Source organism: Geotrypetes seraphini, chromosome 12 (assembly GCF_902459505.1).
Source record: "Geotrypetes seraphini chromosome 12, aGeoSer1.1, whole genome shotgun sequence".
NCBI lineage: Eukaryota > Metazoa > Chordata > Amphibia > Gymnophiona > Dermophiidae > Geotrypetes > Geotrypetes seraphini.
Window position 1 is genome coordinate 16,380,909 of NC_047095.1, and position 16,053 is coordinate 16,396,961.

The 16,053-nt window shown below is 38.8% G+C and overlaps 2 protein-coding genes across 2 annotated transcripts in view; one reads left to right on the top strand and one right to left on the bottom strand.

The window, feature by feature from the left end:
• The window catches only part of PLPPR5 (phospholipid phosphatase related 5), a 198,065-nt gene that overhangs the window by 135,972 nt on the left and 46,040 nt on the right, over positions 1 to 16,053 (top strand). The window contains exon 5 of the mRNA XM_033915361.1: positions 8,122 to 8,241. Coding sequence (XP_033771252.1) covers positions 8,122 to 8,241 — 120 coding nt within the window. The remainder of the gene's footprint in view (positions 1 to 8,121; positions 8,242 to 16,053) is intronic.
• The window catches only part of LOC117346065, a 191,441-nt gene that overhangs the window by 43,170 nt on the left and 132,218 nt on the right, over positions 1 to 16,053 (bottom strand). The gene's annotated exons all lie outside the window — the stretch shown is intronic.

Here is a 16,053-nt window from a genome sequence, read left to right on the forward strand (position 1 = left end):
ACGAAGTTCGTTGTGTGAATCAAGACATGAAGTTCGTTGTGTGCAGCGTTCGTTGTGTGAGGCGTTCGTTATGCGAGGCACCACTGTATGTTATATGTGGTCTTATAGCCCAACAAATTCTTCTGAGTGGAGTTGAGGTGGGTTATATCAACATTTGTTAGGATATACATGCAATATCGGGTTAAAATTAGAAAAGTCTTCTAACACACCCCACCCCCACCCCTTTTGCTAAGCCGTGGTAGAGGTTTCTACTGTGGCCCAGAGTGCTAAATGCTCTGATACTCATAGAATTCCAATGAACGTTGGAGAATTTAGCGCCCCGGGCCACAGCAGAAACCTCTAGTCTAGCTTAGTAAAAGATGGCCATAGTTTTCAAATAGTTTGGGTTATAGATAGCGAATGTTACAGATTAGAGGTAGTTGATAATGTAGAATCGGGTCATATTAAATTCTTATCTGGAATTATTTTTGGTTACATTTAGCAAACTTTACTTCACAGAGGTGGTCTTATATGTACAGAATCAGGGTCATATTAAGCTCTTGTCAATTTTTGGAACAGCCATGTTTTCAGGCTTTTTTGAAACACAGTGTATATATTGGTTATACGGATCTCTGTGGGTTCCATACATGCATCGGTTGAGTTAATGGTACATTAGAAGGCAAGAAGTATCACAATAATCTGACTCCATCCAACCTGACCATGTAAAAAACATTGCATCTTTCTATATAAATAGTATATATATTGAATGCCTTAGTAAATAAGTATCATTTCAACAATTTTTTAAAAATGCTTCTGTGTTGGCGGTTTGTCCCACTTGTAAAAGAAGCTGGTTCCAAATTCCTATAGAAAAAAAAAGTTTCTTCAGAATGAATCTTTAAAAACAAAACAAAACAGGAATAGTTAAATGGCATGCTCCCTCTAATCTTACAGTATTATGAGTATTAATCTTAAAATCAGATTAAGATGATTCCTGTCTTAACCTAGGTAAAGTTAATAGGATCACATAAATACTAATACTCTTTGGTTAATTTGTAGGCACTTCCCAGATACACCCTTATCTGTCTTAAAAATAACCAGTTAAATTCAAAGAGATGAGTTGTCTTGTTAAAATTTCTTTAATGAGAGGTCCAAGAATTGGAAAAATCATGGTTGATCTGGTTAATTCCTAAAATCAAGGCAGAAGTCAGCCAAAGGCAGACTTGGTATATGTCCAGAGTCTTATCAGATGTGTTAATTAAGTGGATCCCACTCAGATTTTTTTACTAGTACAGGTAGTCCCCGTGTTAAGAATGAGTTGTTTTTTAAACCATTCCTAAGTTGAATTTGTATGCAACTCATATCCTGTACAGTACACAGTCTATAACAACATTAAAGGACATTAAACATTAAAGAAACAGTCCTCAAAATAAATTACTGTAGTTTAGATAGAAAGAAAAGATAGGTTTACACTTACTTTCACTCTTCATCCATTCCACTGTTCCCTCTCCACCACCACATCCAACATATATCCCTTACATCTCTCTTCCCCATGTATCTGTACCTCATGCCTCTCCCACCACCCTGCCAATATTTCTCTTTCCCTCCCTATGCTCAACAATTTTTTCTTAATTTCCCCATGTGCACCATCTCTCTTCCTCTCTCACTCAGACAGCCATACCTAACAATTCTCCCTTTCTATTCCCCCACCTCAGCATCTCTTTTCCTCCCTCCCTCCATTCTTCTATCCTATGTCCCACTTCCATGCTCCTCACCCTCCTCCCTCCATCTCTCTTTCTTTCTCACTCAGGCACTGATGCCCAACAATTCTCCCTTTCTATTCCCCCACCTCAGCATCTCTTTTCCTCCCTCCCTCCATTCTTCCATCCTATGTCCCACTTTCATGCTCCTCGCCCTCCCTCCCTCCATCTCTCTTTCCTTCTCACTCAGACACTGATGCCCAACAATTCTTCCTTTCTATTCCCCCACCTCAGCATCTCTTTCCCTCACTCCCTCCATTCTTCCACTTTATGTCCCAAGTTAATGCTCCCCTGTCTCCCTCTATTCTGTGTCCCAAGTTCATGCTCCCTCCCTCTTTTGTACAAAGTTTGTGCACCCTCCCTTCCTTCTGTGTCCTAACACAACACTCCCTCTCCATTCCTGTGCCAACATGCCCCTTCTTCCTCCTTTCCTGTCATAACGTGACACTCCTCCTCCCTTTGGTGTTCCAACAAACCCCTCATCGTCTTTCCCTCCGTTCAGCGTCCCAAATTCATGCCTCTCATGGGTGTTTTCATCCTTGACTATTTCTCTCCTCCCAGTCACACTTTGCAAAGCTGCATGTGGCTCGCGTCTGACCCAGAAGTCTTTCTTTACGTCAGAGGGAAGGCTTCCAGGTCAGCTGTGACTGGGAGGAGAGAGCCAGCCAGAGGAGATAAACACCCACGAGAGGCATGAATTTGGAATGCTGAACAGAGGAAAAGACGATGAGGGGCGCATTGGGACACTGAAGGGAGGAGGAGGGTCATGTTTTGATAGGAAGGGAGGAAGAAGGGCACACTGGGACAGGAAGGGAGAGGCAGGACCCCAGTTTGTAAGTACGAGTATGACATTAAGGCAGGAATTCTTAAACTGGGGACTGCCTGTACAATAAACACAATACAATAAAAATGCTGATTGTCCATTGCTCTCCTATTATATACGGTAGTTCAGATCATATTACAAAACAAGAAGCTAACCATGTGCTAGGAAAAATACAATAAACATTTCTTATCACAGAAAGGAAGCAAAAATTGGTTAGAAATAAAAGGCACTGTGGGCTATATTATATAAACGGCGGCCTAACTTAATTGTTTTAATTGGCTTTAATTGATATGGTAATTGACCACATTATTTAAAACTGATTAAAAATTTGTTTAAAAAGGTAGGCATCGGGAAGCATCTAAGTGGGCAAGGTTGGAGGTGGAGCGGGACTCAGGTGACCTTAGGCATGATTCACTAAAGAACTTAGGTGTCTGCAATGTAGGCCAGTAAAACCCTGGCCTACATTGTAGACGTCTACGTTTTCTGGTAGCCGCAATTCTTTAAACGGTGCATAAGCATGATTGACAGCCGATTTTTCACGCAGCTGCTGATTTAGGTGCCTAATCTGGCCCTCTGTGTGCGCAAAGTGCACATTTACCATAGGACATCAGAGAACATCCCACGGTAAGCCTTTTTAACCTGTGGTAAACGCACACTAATTCTTACTGCAGCTTAGTAAAAGGGCTTCTTAGCTGAAAAGTAAACCTAAGAACACCTAAGAACAAAGTCTTAAATATACATGTTGTTGGACTAGATGAAGAAAGAGAGAGAGAAACAAAATTAGTTGTGATTTAAATTTGAAATTTATAATCATTTAATAGTGCTAAGTACACTATAAAATAATTTATAAATTTTTTTAAAAAATGTAAAATTGCTCTATTACTCGTTGATTAATTATAAATAGAATCAATTATATTTTATAAAGAATCATGAATTTCTTCATCAGGTAATTTATAGAAATCATTTTACAAGTAAAATATTTTCCTAAAATAGTTCCATAAAAATTAAGTTCTATTTTTAAAAGTATGTTTATTCATAACAGCATATTTATTACATTATACTCATTATGGTTCAACTGTGCAGAAAGCAGAAAATAAGAATATACTCTATCAAACATTTTACATATAAATCAAGACAGAGAAATGCTAAAGGAAATATACAGAATATTTACAGAGGTCCTCCCCCTCCTCCATCCTGTCCCTCTTCCCTTTCCCCCTGTAGGCCCACTTTCCTCTCTTATCTTTCTTGAAAAGTCTCTCTCTCTTCCCTCAAGGTTCTTTCTCTCTCTTTTTCTCTCTCTCCCCTTTAAGACATTCTCACTCTTTCTTCCCTCTTTCTGCCCCACTACCATCAAGGTACTCTGTCTCCTTCTCCCTTATCACCCCTCCCATGGTTCTCGCCTCTTTCTGATCCTTCTGTTCCTCTGGCTCTCTCCTTTTCACTCTTTAGATCCCCTGCTCCCATAACACAATCAATCTTTGGTTCCTTGGCTCTCCCTTACTACCATAGCACCATAGCGCTTCAGTTCCATGCCCCAGGTAGCACAAGTGATCCTGAAATAGTATACTTCAGCTCTAACTTAATCCTCTAGATCTTGCACGTTTTTTTTTTTCGGCAGAGTACACATGTATATCAATGTGTGTTAGTTGCTTCTTTCTTTACAATAGAGCCCAGGAGATTGAAATCCTTTCCGACTTCTATTCTATTACTTTCAGGCTCAAAATCGTCATCAATTTCCGTGTACATGATCTTCGTTTTGTTTATGTTCAGTTCTAATCACATGCTATGACTTTTGGCTTTGACTTTTCTCAGTAGATACAGCATGTCTTCTTTTCTGCTGGTGATGAGCGTTGCATCATCTGCATAGCACAGGTTGTTTATATTTCAGCCACCAACTTTGAAACTAATGCTTTCTTCTTTCAAATTTGCTTTTCTTTTTTATTAATATTTTTATATACATCAAAGAATACAGCTTTGATAAAGAAAAAACAATCTTCTAATAAGGAAATAATAAATATTAGGGTACTGAAATAATCTACTATGATTGTGCTACTAATGGAGGGGAGAAACAAACACTTCAAGGGTAGTTGAATTTAAGGAAAACATATAATAAAAATTACAAAACTACAGAGCTCAGTTGGATCAATTACTAAATGGTCTGATTAGTGATATCAATGGGCACCTCTGGATCTACTGAGACCGCTTTGCTTTCCAGAAAATATTGTAATTGGTCTGGGTCATAGAAAACATATCTATTAGACTATGTAATACAACATTTACAGGGAAAGCAAGTTGAAAGGTAGCACCTAATTTTAATACAGATTGGTGGTAAATCAGAAATTTTTATGCCTGAATGCGTCCACTTTGATACATCAGGAAAAATACCGTAGTTATTTTATTTCCATAGAATTCAACATTTCCAATTCTATAGAATAAACGAAGAATTGCTTCTGTATCCTGTATAAAGACAAAAGTCATCAATAAAGTAGCCCTAGCTGAAATTTCAATCTATGACGATTCCCGATTCCAAAATATCCGTGACATCTAAATCTCCTCTTGCATTTCCACTTGATTCTTTTGCTCCTTGGGCACATTTAAGTAGTACAATTTCTGTAATGGAGGCATACTAGTCTCCGAATATTTTAAGACTGTAGTCAGAAATAATTGAAATAGTTCCTTAGGAGATTGTAACCTGGAGACTGGAAAGTTAATTACTCTCAAATTTAAATTTCTATTGGCATTTTCCAGGTTTTCAGTTTTCCTAATCAGCAAACTTTTATCTTTTAATTGTTGATTAGTGGAGATTTTCAAATCTGTGGCCATTTTTTCAATTTTGTCCATTCTAGTGGCCTGGTGTTGAATTTTTTTCTTCAAGATTTTGTATCTGAACTGTAGAAGTCTGTGTTGCAGTAATAAAATGAGTACATATCTAATGAAGACTCTCAGTAGCTCCCCAGATTGGCTTCATCAGTGGGCTAAGGAAAGAAGTCGGCAATATCACCAGGGAAGCTCCCTCCATTGATGTCTGAGGATTTGTTTCAATTCCAAAAGAACTCTGGTAATTGCTGTTGAAGTCCCAGCAAGAGTGAAACTTTCTCTGGGGTCAGGAGTGAGCCAAACTGCGCTAACAGAGTGATATTCCCCATTGCTTCCTGTAGTGCCGTTGATGTCCCAGGCATCATCCCAGGATGTGTGGGTCTTCAGGACCAGAAGAGCTCAGCGATGTATTGCTGTCTAAGATCGAGGTCAGAAACACCTGGTCCAACCTCCCTCAGGAGCGCATTCCATGCATCAACCACCCTCTCCGTAAAGAAGAATTTCCTAACATTACTCTTGAGTCAACCACCCCTCAACTTCAAATTATGCCCTCTGGTTTTACCATTTTCCTTTCTCTGGAAAAGATTTTGTTCTACGTTAATATCTTTCAAGTATTTGAATGTCTGAATCATATCTTCCCTGTTCCTCCTTTCCTCTAGTCTAGGGTATACATAGTCAGGGCTTCTAGTCTCTTCTCATACGTGTTCTGGTGCAAACCTCTTACCATTTTCGTCGCCTTCCTCTGGACCACTTCAAGTCTTCTTATGTACTTTGCCAGATATGGTCTCCAAAATTAAACACAATACTCTGCCAAGAAAACTGGATGATGATGAGACCTTGATCCAAGTATATGCTCCAACGACAGACAAGGAAGATGAGGATATAGAGTTGTTCTATGAAATAGAACACAGAGGATCTCTAATCAGAAAATAATGGGTATATATTGAAGGAACTAAGGCCAGTACTGGGCAGACTTGCACGACCTGTGTTCTGTATATGGGCGTTCAGTTGAGGATGGGCTGGAGAGGGCTTCGATGGCTGGGATGGTTAAGATGGGCAGGAGTGAGCTTTGACGGAGACTCCAATAGATAGAACCTAAGTACACTATCGGGCAGGGCTGTGGTTTTCTGGCCAAGAAATATCTAAGAAAAAGGACCATTTAAATTAAATGATTAATTTATGGAGCATGTATGGTTGAGCAGACTGGATGGATCATTCGGGTCTTTATCTGCCATCATTTACTATGTTACTAGATTACTGGGCTTTTCTTTTGCACAGTATAAATTCAAAGTTGTTCTATGAAATAGAACACAGAGGATCTCTAATCAGAAAATAATGGGTATATATTGAAGGAACTAAGGCCAGTACTGGGCAGACTTGCACGACCTGTGTTCTGTATATGGGCGTTCAGTTGAGGATGGGCTGGAGAGGGCTTCGATGGCTGGGATGGTTAAGATGGGCAGGAGTGAGCTTTGACGGAGACTCCAATAGATAGAACCTAAGTACACTATCGGGCAGGGCTGTGGTTTTCTGGCCAAGAAATATCTAAGAAAAAGGACCATTTAAATTAAATGATTAATTTATGGAGCATGTATGGTTGAGCAGACTAGATGGATCATTCGGGTCTTTATCTGCCATCATTTACTATGTTACTAGATTACTGGGCTTTTCTTTTGCACAGTATAAATTCAAAGTTGTTGCTATTATCGCATCAAACACAATCCTCCGCTTCCAACACTGCCTATCTCCTGCTTCCTTGATGGGTGGTACTCATTAGTCTGAAACCTGTCTGCCTTGGGAGACCCTGGTAGTGAAACTACCAATGGCATAAATTTCAGCTTCTCAGATGCTCACAAGCCTCAGTGACACGACAAGCTCATGTACCATGACTGGAGGCATCTAATTTATGACTCATTTTGTCAAGCAGCGGTAGAGCCTTTTACCTCAGGCCAGTGAGGTAAATGCTCCAACGCCCATTCAATTCCTTTGAGCATCAGAGCATTTACCTTGCCAGCTCATGGTAAAAGGCTCTATCACTGCTTGATAAAAATAGCCCTTAGGCATGAGTATGTACACCACATTTCAATTGGTATAAATCTTCATACTCCAAATTAGGCATGAATCCCAGCTCTAATTGTTATTCTATAAATGCTGCCCAACTCAAAAGTGCCATTTATAGAATAGTGCCCAACCCTCATATTTTTCAGTATCCAAGTTTGTACACCATTTAATGAATCTAGTCCTGCATATAGATATTTCTCTGGCCCTAGTGCAGGGATCTCAAAGTCCCTCCTTGAGGGCCGCAATCTAGTTGGGTTTTCAGGATTTCCACAATGAATATGCATTAAAAGCAGTGCATGCACATAGATCTCATGCATATTCATTGGGGGAAATCCTGAAAACCCAACTGGATTGCAGCCCTCAAGGAGGGACTTTGAGACCCCTGCCCTAGTGGGCTCACAGTCTAAATCACTTTTACTTCTCAAAAGGAAATACAGCATCATATTTAGAGAACTGTCATGCTGGTCCAATATAGAGTATTACAGTCTGTAAATTTACCAATATACTGTACAGTTATATCAAATAACTGTTCAGTTTCTCCTTAACATACTCTTTATTCAGGCATGAATTCAACTCATTAAGTTGTCATAACACACTCATTTGAACAATAATTATATTAGATCTGTTACTTAAAGTAAAACATTGCATTATTCTGTTCTTACTGTATTTTTTAAACCCTTTCAGGTTATATGTGTGGTAAACAACTTCAAAGGAAGACCATCAGAAACAGAAAAATCTCCAGTAGATAACTTGGCCCAGATGCCAACAATCAGCATCCCAAGAGTAGAAAGTCCTTTAGAAAAGGTAACATCCATTTAATGTAGTTTTAATTTAAATAATTCAAGAAGGTTTATATAACAGTCTCCCAATACATTTGGAAAATGCATCACACACTTGGACGATATCTGAGATCCGTTCTCTATCAAAGACTGTGCTGGATAAATAGGTTTTACCCAAGATATCGAACAACTAAGGTGAGTATGTATTTGCTGGAAAATCCAAACTGGCTGGTCAAATTGTTTGATGTAAGATTCTCAGCTAAATTCAACATCAAATGTAAGTCTGTACTTTGTATCACAGTGTGTTTAGAAGTTTGTGGATTGGCTATTTTGATTAAATGGTATTTTACAAAGGTAAAAATGTGGTGAAAGTAATCTGTTTTAGTGGTAGGATCACAGAGGAAATGAACGAGTCGTGCTTCTCTATCTTGATACCTCAGTCTTAATGTCACCCTACCTTTTCTTGGGGTCCGTTTACTAAGCTACAGTAAAAAATTGGCCTTAGTGCATCTTTACATAGATTTTTTCCTTGCGCTAAGGCCATTTTTACCACAGCCAGAAAATGGCTCATTTTCCATTTTCCCAATTAACAAAAATTAGCATATGAGCCCTTCCCACAATCCATTTTGTAGGCAGTAACAGGAAATTCTATAAGGGGCGCCTAAAGTTGGGTGCCTAACTTAATTAGTAAATTGGCTTCAATAATGAGCTTTAATAACTGAAAAAAAATATTAAAATTTAATTGGGAGTTTATCTCAACTTCAATCCTTCTACACCAACATGCTTCAATGCAAGGCTTGAGGGTCAGTGGCTGGGCCCATTCATACTCTGATTCTTCCCTCTCTTCTTACAGAATGGCACGGGGATGGTTTCCAACTGTTAACTGCAGGGAAGAGGACGGGGGACAAATTCTGTCCCCATGTCATTCTAGATGGTGCCTATCTTAGGCATAACTCTATGAAATATAGGCGCCTATTACCAAAGTAGGCGTGTTTAGGAGTGGAAAAAGAATTAGGTGCCGATAGGCATGATTCTCTAAAGGACTTAGGCACCTATAATGTAGGCCTTTAAAACCCTGGTCTATATTACAGGCACTAAGGGCTCCTTTTACAAAGGTGCGCTAAGCATTTTAGAGCGTGCTAACAGCAAGCTAAACGCTAATGCAAGCATGTTAGTCTATGGATGCATTTGCAGTTAGCGTGCATGTATATTTAGTGCACGATAAACACGCGCTAAAATGCATAGTGCATCTTAGTAAAACAGGGGGCTAGTTTTAAGTTAGGCGCCGCGAAGCACGATTCTGTAATGGGCGCCTAAGTGTGACTGACATAAAATAGGTGCCTAACTTTAAGCACCTATCTTTTCTAGGCACCCATTACAGAATCTGGCCTTAAGGGCTTACACACTAATCCTGCTTTGATTAATTAGTTAGCAAGTGGTATTTTAGTTCCGTTAATTGATTTATGCTGGTGCACAATAGATGGGGATGAATTGGTGCTTGGGAAAAGAAACCACTTATTTTGTAAGAAAGAGAAAGGGCCTGAGGGAAGGCATGGGACTTTCCATGGTGGGCGCCAGATTTTTTAAATTTTGAGACCCAGACCAGAGTACGAGAAGTTGTTTAGGGGGCATTAGGCCAATGGCTCTTTCCCAAGCAGAAGAGAGGATAGTAGCTCGCCACAGAAGCAAGGCTTTGTACACTGGGGTTAGTGGACCCTTTAAACATCCGCTGCTGCTATATAAAGGTTGTTTGTTTGTTTTTTTGTGGGAGGGTTAACATTTTTAGGACAATACCAAAGTCAGGAGTTTATTTATATCAAATAGCAGGCATTTTTTTTTTTTTAAGAAATGAGCTATACCTATTGAGTGAGATACGGCTGTATTTTTCTCTTTTTTTTATGAAAATGGGTCTGTAAAGCTTTCAAAAAATGTATCATTAATTAACTGTTTTGCATGCATTTGCATTACAGCGGCTAATTAATGTGCAATTGCATGTTTCCATGCAATGTGGTATTTTTGCACAGTTTAACATGTAACATTTATTTTGTTAAAATATTTTACACGTGAATGCATTGAAGCCTTTGATAAGGGGGTCTTTTACTAAGTTGCAGTAAACAATAACGTGTACTTACTGTACTTTAAAAGGGTTTACCGCACAGTTTGCACTGAGGTGTCTTGCAGTAAAATCCTAATGTGCATGCACAAACCACACCCTAAATTTTTAAAAACATTTTTCTCAGAGGGAGCACATCTAGGATTCAAAGGCCACTTTTAGAAGATTTACATCAGTTGAAACCTGGTATAAATTCCCTGAATTTTATAATAGGGCATGCATCTTTAGTGTATGCCCCCTTACTTGCCCATGCCCCTCCCATGGCCTCATTCCCTTTTCAGTTGCATGTTAAAGGATTTGTACACATATCTTTATAGAATAGTGCTTAGCAAGATGAGCATAAATCCAAACTGTCGCCCAATTAGTAGCTCTATTTGGCTCATTACACAATTAATGTTGCACATGCAAATTGTGCAAGTGCCCAAATTTGCATAAGCAATTTTAAGCACCATTTAATGTTACTGTATTAAATACATACCATACAATACATTAGATAGACACACACACATGCAGGTAAATGGATACAGACATACGAAGGTCAACTGAAAAGTTTCCAGCCTAATCAAGAAACAACATTTTTGGGGAGAAAATGCAATTTATTTTCAACATGGTCTCTTTTAAGTCAATACATTTGCTTCAATTTTTGTTCCAGAACTTTCATGCCTTCAGCAAAAAACAAAGGCCCTGATTCTGTAAGGGACGCTTAAGGACACCTAAGTCCCGTCTAAAAAAACAATTCTCTAAAGGATGTCTAAAAATATGAATGTCTATCTGACGCTTTGACGCTGAGCGTGATTTTCTAAAGGACGTCTAAGATTTGCAGAATCACGCCTATGAGGACGACCAAACCATGCCTAAATTTAGACGTACTTTACAGAATCAAGGCTAAAATGTCTAAACTGGAAAAATAACGATCTATTTACAGCATCTATGACTGCAGAATCTGGAGAAACTTTCTTCCCAGTCATTTTTTCAGGTTCAGAAAAAGAAAGAAGTTGCATGGGGCCAAACTTAAAGAGTGGATGGGGAATTTATTCCAACTGCAATTCATGCAATTTCGCCATCACGGTTGTTGATGTGTGAGCCAGTGCATTTTCCTGATGAAAGAGAGCTTTTCTTCTTGACCAAATGAGGATGTTTCATCTTGATTTCAGTGCTTAGATATAATAAGCCAGCATAGTATTCACCATTAATGATGATTTCCTTTTCAAGATAGTCATAAGAGCATAAGAGCATAAGAATTTCCGCTGCTGGGTCAGACCAGTGGTCCATCGTGCCCAGCAGTCCACTCATGCAGCGGCCCTCTGGTCAAAGACCAGCGCCCTAACTGAGACTAGCCCTACCTGCGTACTTTCCGGTTCAGCAGGAACTTGTCTAACTTCGTCTTGAATCCCTGGAGGGTGTTTTCCCCTATGACAGACTCCGGAAGAGCGTTCCAGTTTTCTACCACTCTCTGGATGAAGAAGAACTTCCTTATGTTCGTACGGAATCTATCCCCTTTCAATTTTAGAGAGTGCCCTCTCATTCTCCCTACCTTGGAGAGGGTGAACAACCTGTCCTTATCTACTAAGTCTATTCCCTTCAGCACCTTGAATGTTTTGATCATGTCCCTTCTCAATCTCCTCTGTTTGAGGGAGAAGAGGCCCAGTTTCTCTAATCTTTCGCTGTACGGCAGTTCCTCCAACCCCTTAACCATCTTAGTTGCTCTTTGGACTCTTTCGAGTAGCACCGTATCCTTTTTCATGTACGGCAACCAGTGCTGGATGTAGTACTCCAGGTGAGGGCGCACCATGGCCCGGTACAGCGGCATGATAACCTTCTCCAATAAAAATTATCCCATAGAAACCCCAAAAGATGATTGCCATTACCTTCCCAGCTGATGCAGCCGTTTTTGCTTTCTTCAGAATCAGTTCAGCTCTTGTAGTCCATTGTTTGGGTTATTGTTTTGTCTCATCCACAGTTACAAAATGCTGCAAAAAGTCATTCTCTTTGCACTTAAAATGCTCAAAACATATTTTTGAAATGTCCAATCAAACTCATTTTTGGTTGATGGTTAGCAAATGTGGCACTCATCGCACATTCAACTTCCTCATGCCTAAATGTTCATGTAGGATGGTGTGAACACATTCTGTTGAAATGCCAGCAGCCTCTGTTATCTCATATAGGGTCAGTCAGCAATCTTCCATCACGATTCAGTGAACTTCATCAACCATTTCACTGGTTATTGCTGTTTTTGGACACCTGGAGTGTTCTTCATCAACAATACTTGTCCAGCCATGTTTAAATTCAGCAGCCCACACTTTCACTGTTGAAAATGGAGACACATCACCCTACACTGCGTCTAATTCAGACTTAATTTTGGTAGGTGATTTTCCCTTCAAATGAAGGAAGTTTATCACTGTGTGATACTCTTTTTTGTTCATTTTTTTTAAAATAAATTAGAGCAGTTCACTTAAAAAGACTGACAAGACAAAACTAGACGTCAGACTGACTTGAAAATCTAACTGTATATGTTTATCAACGGTATCTGCTGGACAGCTATAGAATTGTGATACTAATCTTGCTCTTTCTTGGTCACACCGTAAAGTTTTCAGTTGACCTGCATAGATATAGATATATATGTATATATAGAAACTGTTAAGCATTTACAATAGATTTTATATTATTTACTATGACAAGAATGATAAAAAGTTATGTCATGATGAGAATACCAAGTTTGCAGACAGAGATTATTAGTAAATGCCTTAGATAAGCGATCTTTCTTGTTGGTGTTTTTTTCTATTTATTGAAAGTGCCTCTGAGCCTGTGTGAAGTGTTCATGTGATGGGTTCCTGGTGGTTTGCTATTGATTTCCTAATAAAGAATGGAAACCTGCTAGAAACAAGCAGGGCTAGACCAAATAAGAAAATCATATTTCAAAGTTACGCTGCACATCATGGGTGGTATGCTGGCAGTAGTCCGTTGCTCTTGGAGAATTGGAAAAGCATGTGGACGGTAAATGATAAATTTATTTTTAATGTTATGGCTTGCCAAAAAAAAATCAAATTCTGGTATCACCTCAGTAATGATAGCGCAAAATCCCTCCATAGTTTGTGAAGTGACTCAAAACCCTGCAAATAAGCTAATACAAAGCTATTTTGGTTGTAATCTGCCTTGTTTAAAGGCAGAATATAAATAATAAACCATAAACTATTGATTTGATTTTATTGTTCTTCATATACCATTATGACATCAGTATTAAGTGGCTTACAATAACTACAATTCACAATATTCAAAATAAAAACATAAATGAATATCAACATCATCGAAAGTCTAATAAATGCCGAGTCTGAAGACTGATGAAGATTTGATTTAAAAAAAAAAAAAATTACTGCTCCATAATGTACCCAGCCTTCCATAGCAAGACCAACCCTCAGGCTGCAAATAGCAAGAACTGCTCCATTAAAAGACAGAGCAACAACACACCTGCAGAGCAAATCAGACTTCTATAAATTACATGCCAGGAGAATTCTTCACACATAGAACACAAACTAGTCCTCACCAATTAAAAAATGAAGAATCAAAAATGAGATATGGAAATGCTGAGAGGTCACAGTCTCTGGGATATAATACATGAGAAATAAAATGAAATGCGCATTACCAAAACTGATAGTGTTTTCTCTTCCTAAAGAGTGAAATTAAAATCCTTTCATACCTTTGTAGTGTGACAGAGAGAAAAAACAGACCTGCAACACTTTCAGCTTGAGCTGGCGGTAACAGTGACCATTGGAAGTGGGGGGAGCAGGGAGGGAGATTTCAAGTACCAGGCTTGGTCATGATAAGCTTCTTTAGTTTGCGAATGCTGAGGAAGGTTAGACATCTTTTTCATCACCATCATTTTTCTAGCTTAGTTCAATCAATTATATTATCTCGTCTTGATTACTGTAACGCTATCTACCTCGTCATTACAAAAATTGATTTTCATAGATTACAATTCATTCAGAATACTGCTGCGAAGCTGATCTTTGGAAAATGTAAATTTGACCATGTGACCCCTTTGCTTCAGAGTCTTCATTGGCTCCTGGTTTATTTTAGAATTCAATTTAAATGCGCTTGTATTTCTTTTAAAGTTCTACATGGTATCTTTAATCCTCTTATTCCTTTATTTTGGAACGTTAACAGATTCTCCTTTGCAAGAGGTATCCAACAATTTAAACTCTCCCTTCCTTCTAAAAAAGGGATTAAAGGAGTCAAGATCTTCAGTCAATCTTTGGTCTCTCAACTCTGGAATAATCTCCATTTCAATTTTTCTATAAATCTTTAAAAACTACTCTATTTGCCAAACATTTTGAAAATTAATTCTTTTGAAATTTTGCTATTATCTTCTATTTATCATTTGTAAATCATTCCCTGTTTATTTAATTGCTGTAACCGAGTCGAGCCTTCTCAGAATGATGACTCGGTATACAAAGTTAAGCTTTAGTTTAGTTTAGTTTAGGCTCCCTGTTTTGCACTCTTTCACTTGCTGGCACTCATAATTTTTTAAAAAAAGCATGGGCTTGCTGTCTGTCAGATTTTGTTGATACTCCTTCCAGCTCTTAGTGACAAACTGCTGTGCCCGACTCATTGATTGAGAATCACGGTTGCGGACTATTAGTTACTAACAATCATACTTTGAACCTTACAACAAAGAGATGCCTTGAACCTGTTGATAGCATGATCAGAAGCTTTAATGAGTTTGAATTCATATTTTAATGCCTACTTAGCATAAATGCACATGAGGTTAGCATCTTTCAGTTGAAAGGAAATTCTAGAATAAGGAGGCATAGGATGAAAGGGAAAGGGAATGCACTCGGAAGTAATCTCAGAAAATACTTTTTCATGGAAAGGGTGGTGAATGCATGAAACAGCTTCCCAGTGTAGGGTGGTGGAGATGAAAAAATGTATCTGAATTCAAGAACGCCTGGGCCAAGTACATTGGATCTCTAAGGGAGAGGAAGGGATCGTAGATGGCATGGATAGACAGACTAGATAGGCCATATGATTTTTATCTGCCTTCATTTTTCTCTTTTCCTATATTTAATTCAGTTGAGTACTCTCAGCTATGAAACATGCTCCATAGCCCCAATAAGTAACATCCTATCTGCCTTCAGGCTTAAATTTTGAACTAAGTTCTTCAATGCAAAGCTGTCTTAGGGGTTTAATGTGGGTTTTAGCATGTGTTAAGCACTTAGGGGGAAATTCTACAACTGGGCATTTCCATCTAGGCATCCCAAGGATGTGCCATTCTATGACAACACCAGAGCACCCAGGATCCACTATATAATGCTAGTATAACCTAATATTGGCATGCCTAACATTTATGCCCGCAGTTACACCAGCCATTGAGCTGGCATAATTGCAGGTGAATAAGTATGGCAGGGATGGGTATAACTTACAGTATTCTATTAGTTGTACTCTTAAGTGGGAGCCAAACCCATGTATATACCCTCTTGCATTTAAACACTACGGGAGTATTCATCAAGCAGTGTTAGGAACTTCACTCAAGTATTTGGATCTTAATGCACATTAATGGCATTAGCATGCACTAAATGGTGAGAAGCCTATAGGTATAAATGGGCTTCTAAACATTTAGCATGTATTGCTTCCCTTAACACATGTGAAGGCCCTAACGCTGATTGATGAATATCCCCTAAAGCACATAAGGGAACTATTACAGAAGGGGAAAGAGAAGCCTAATACTGC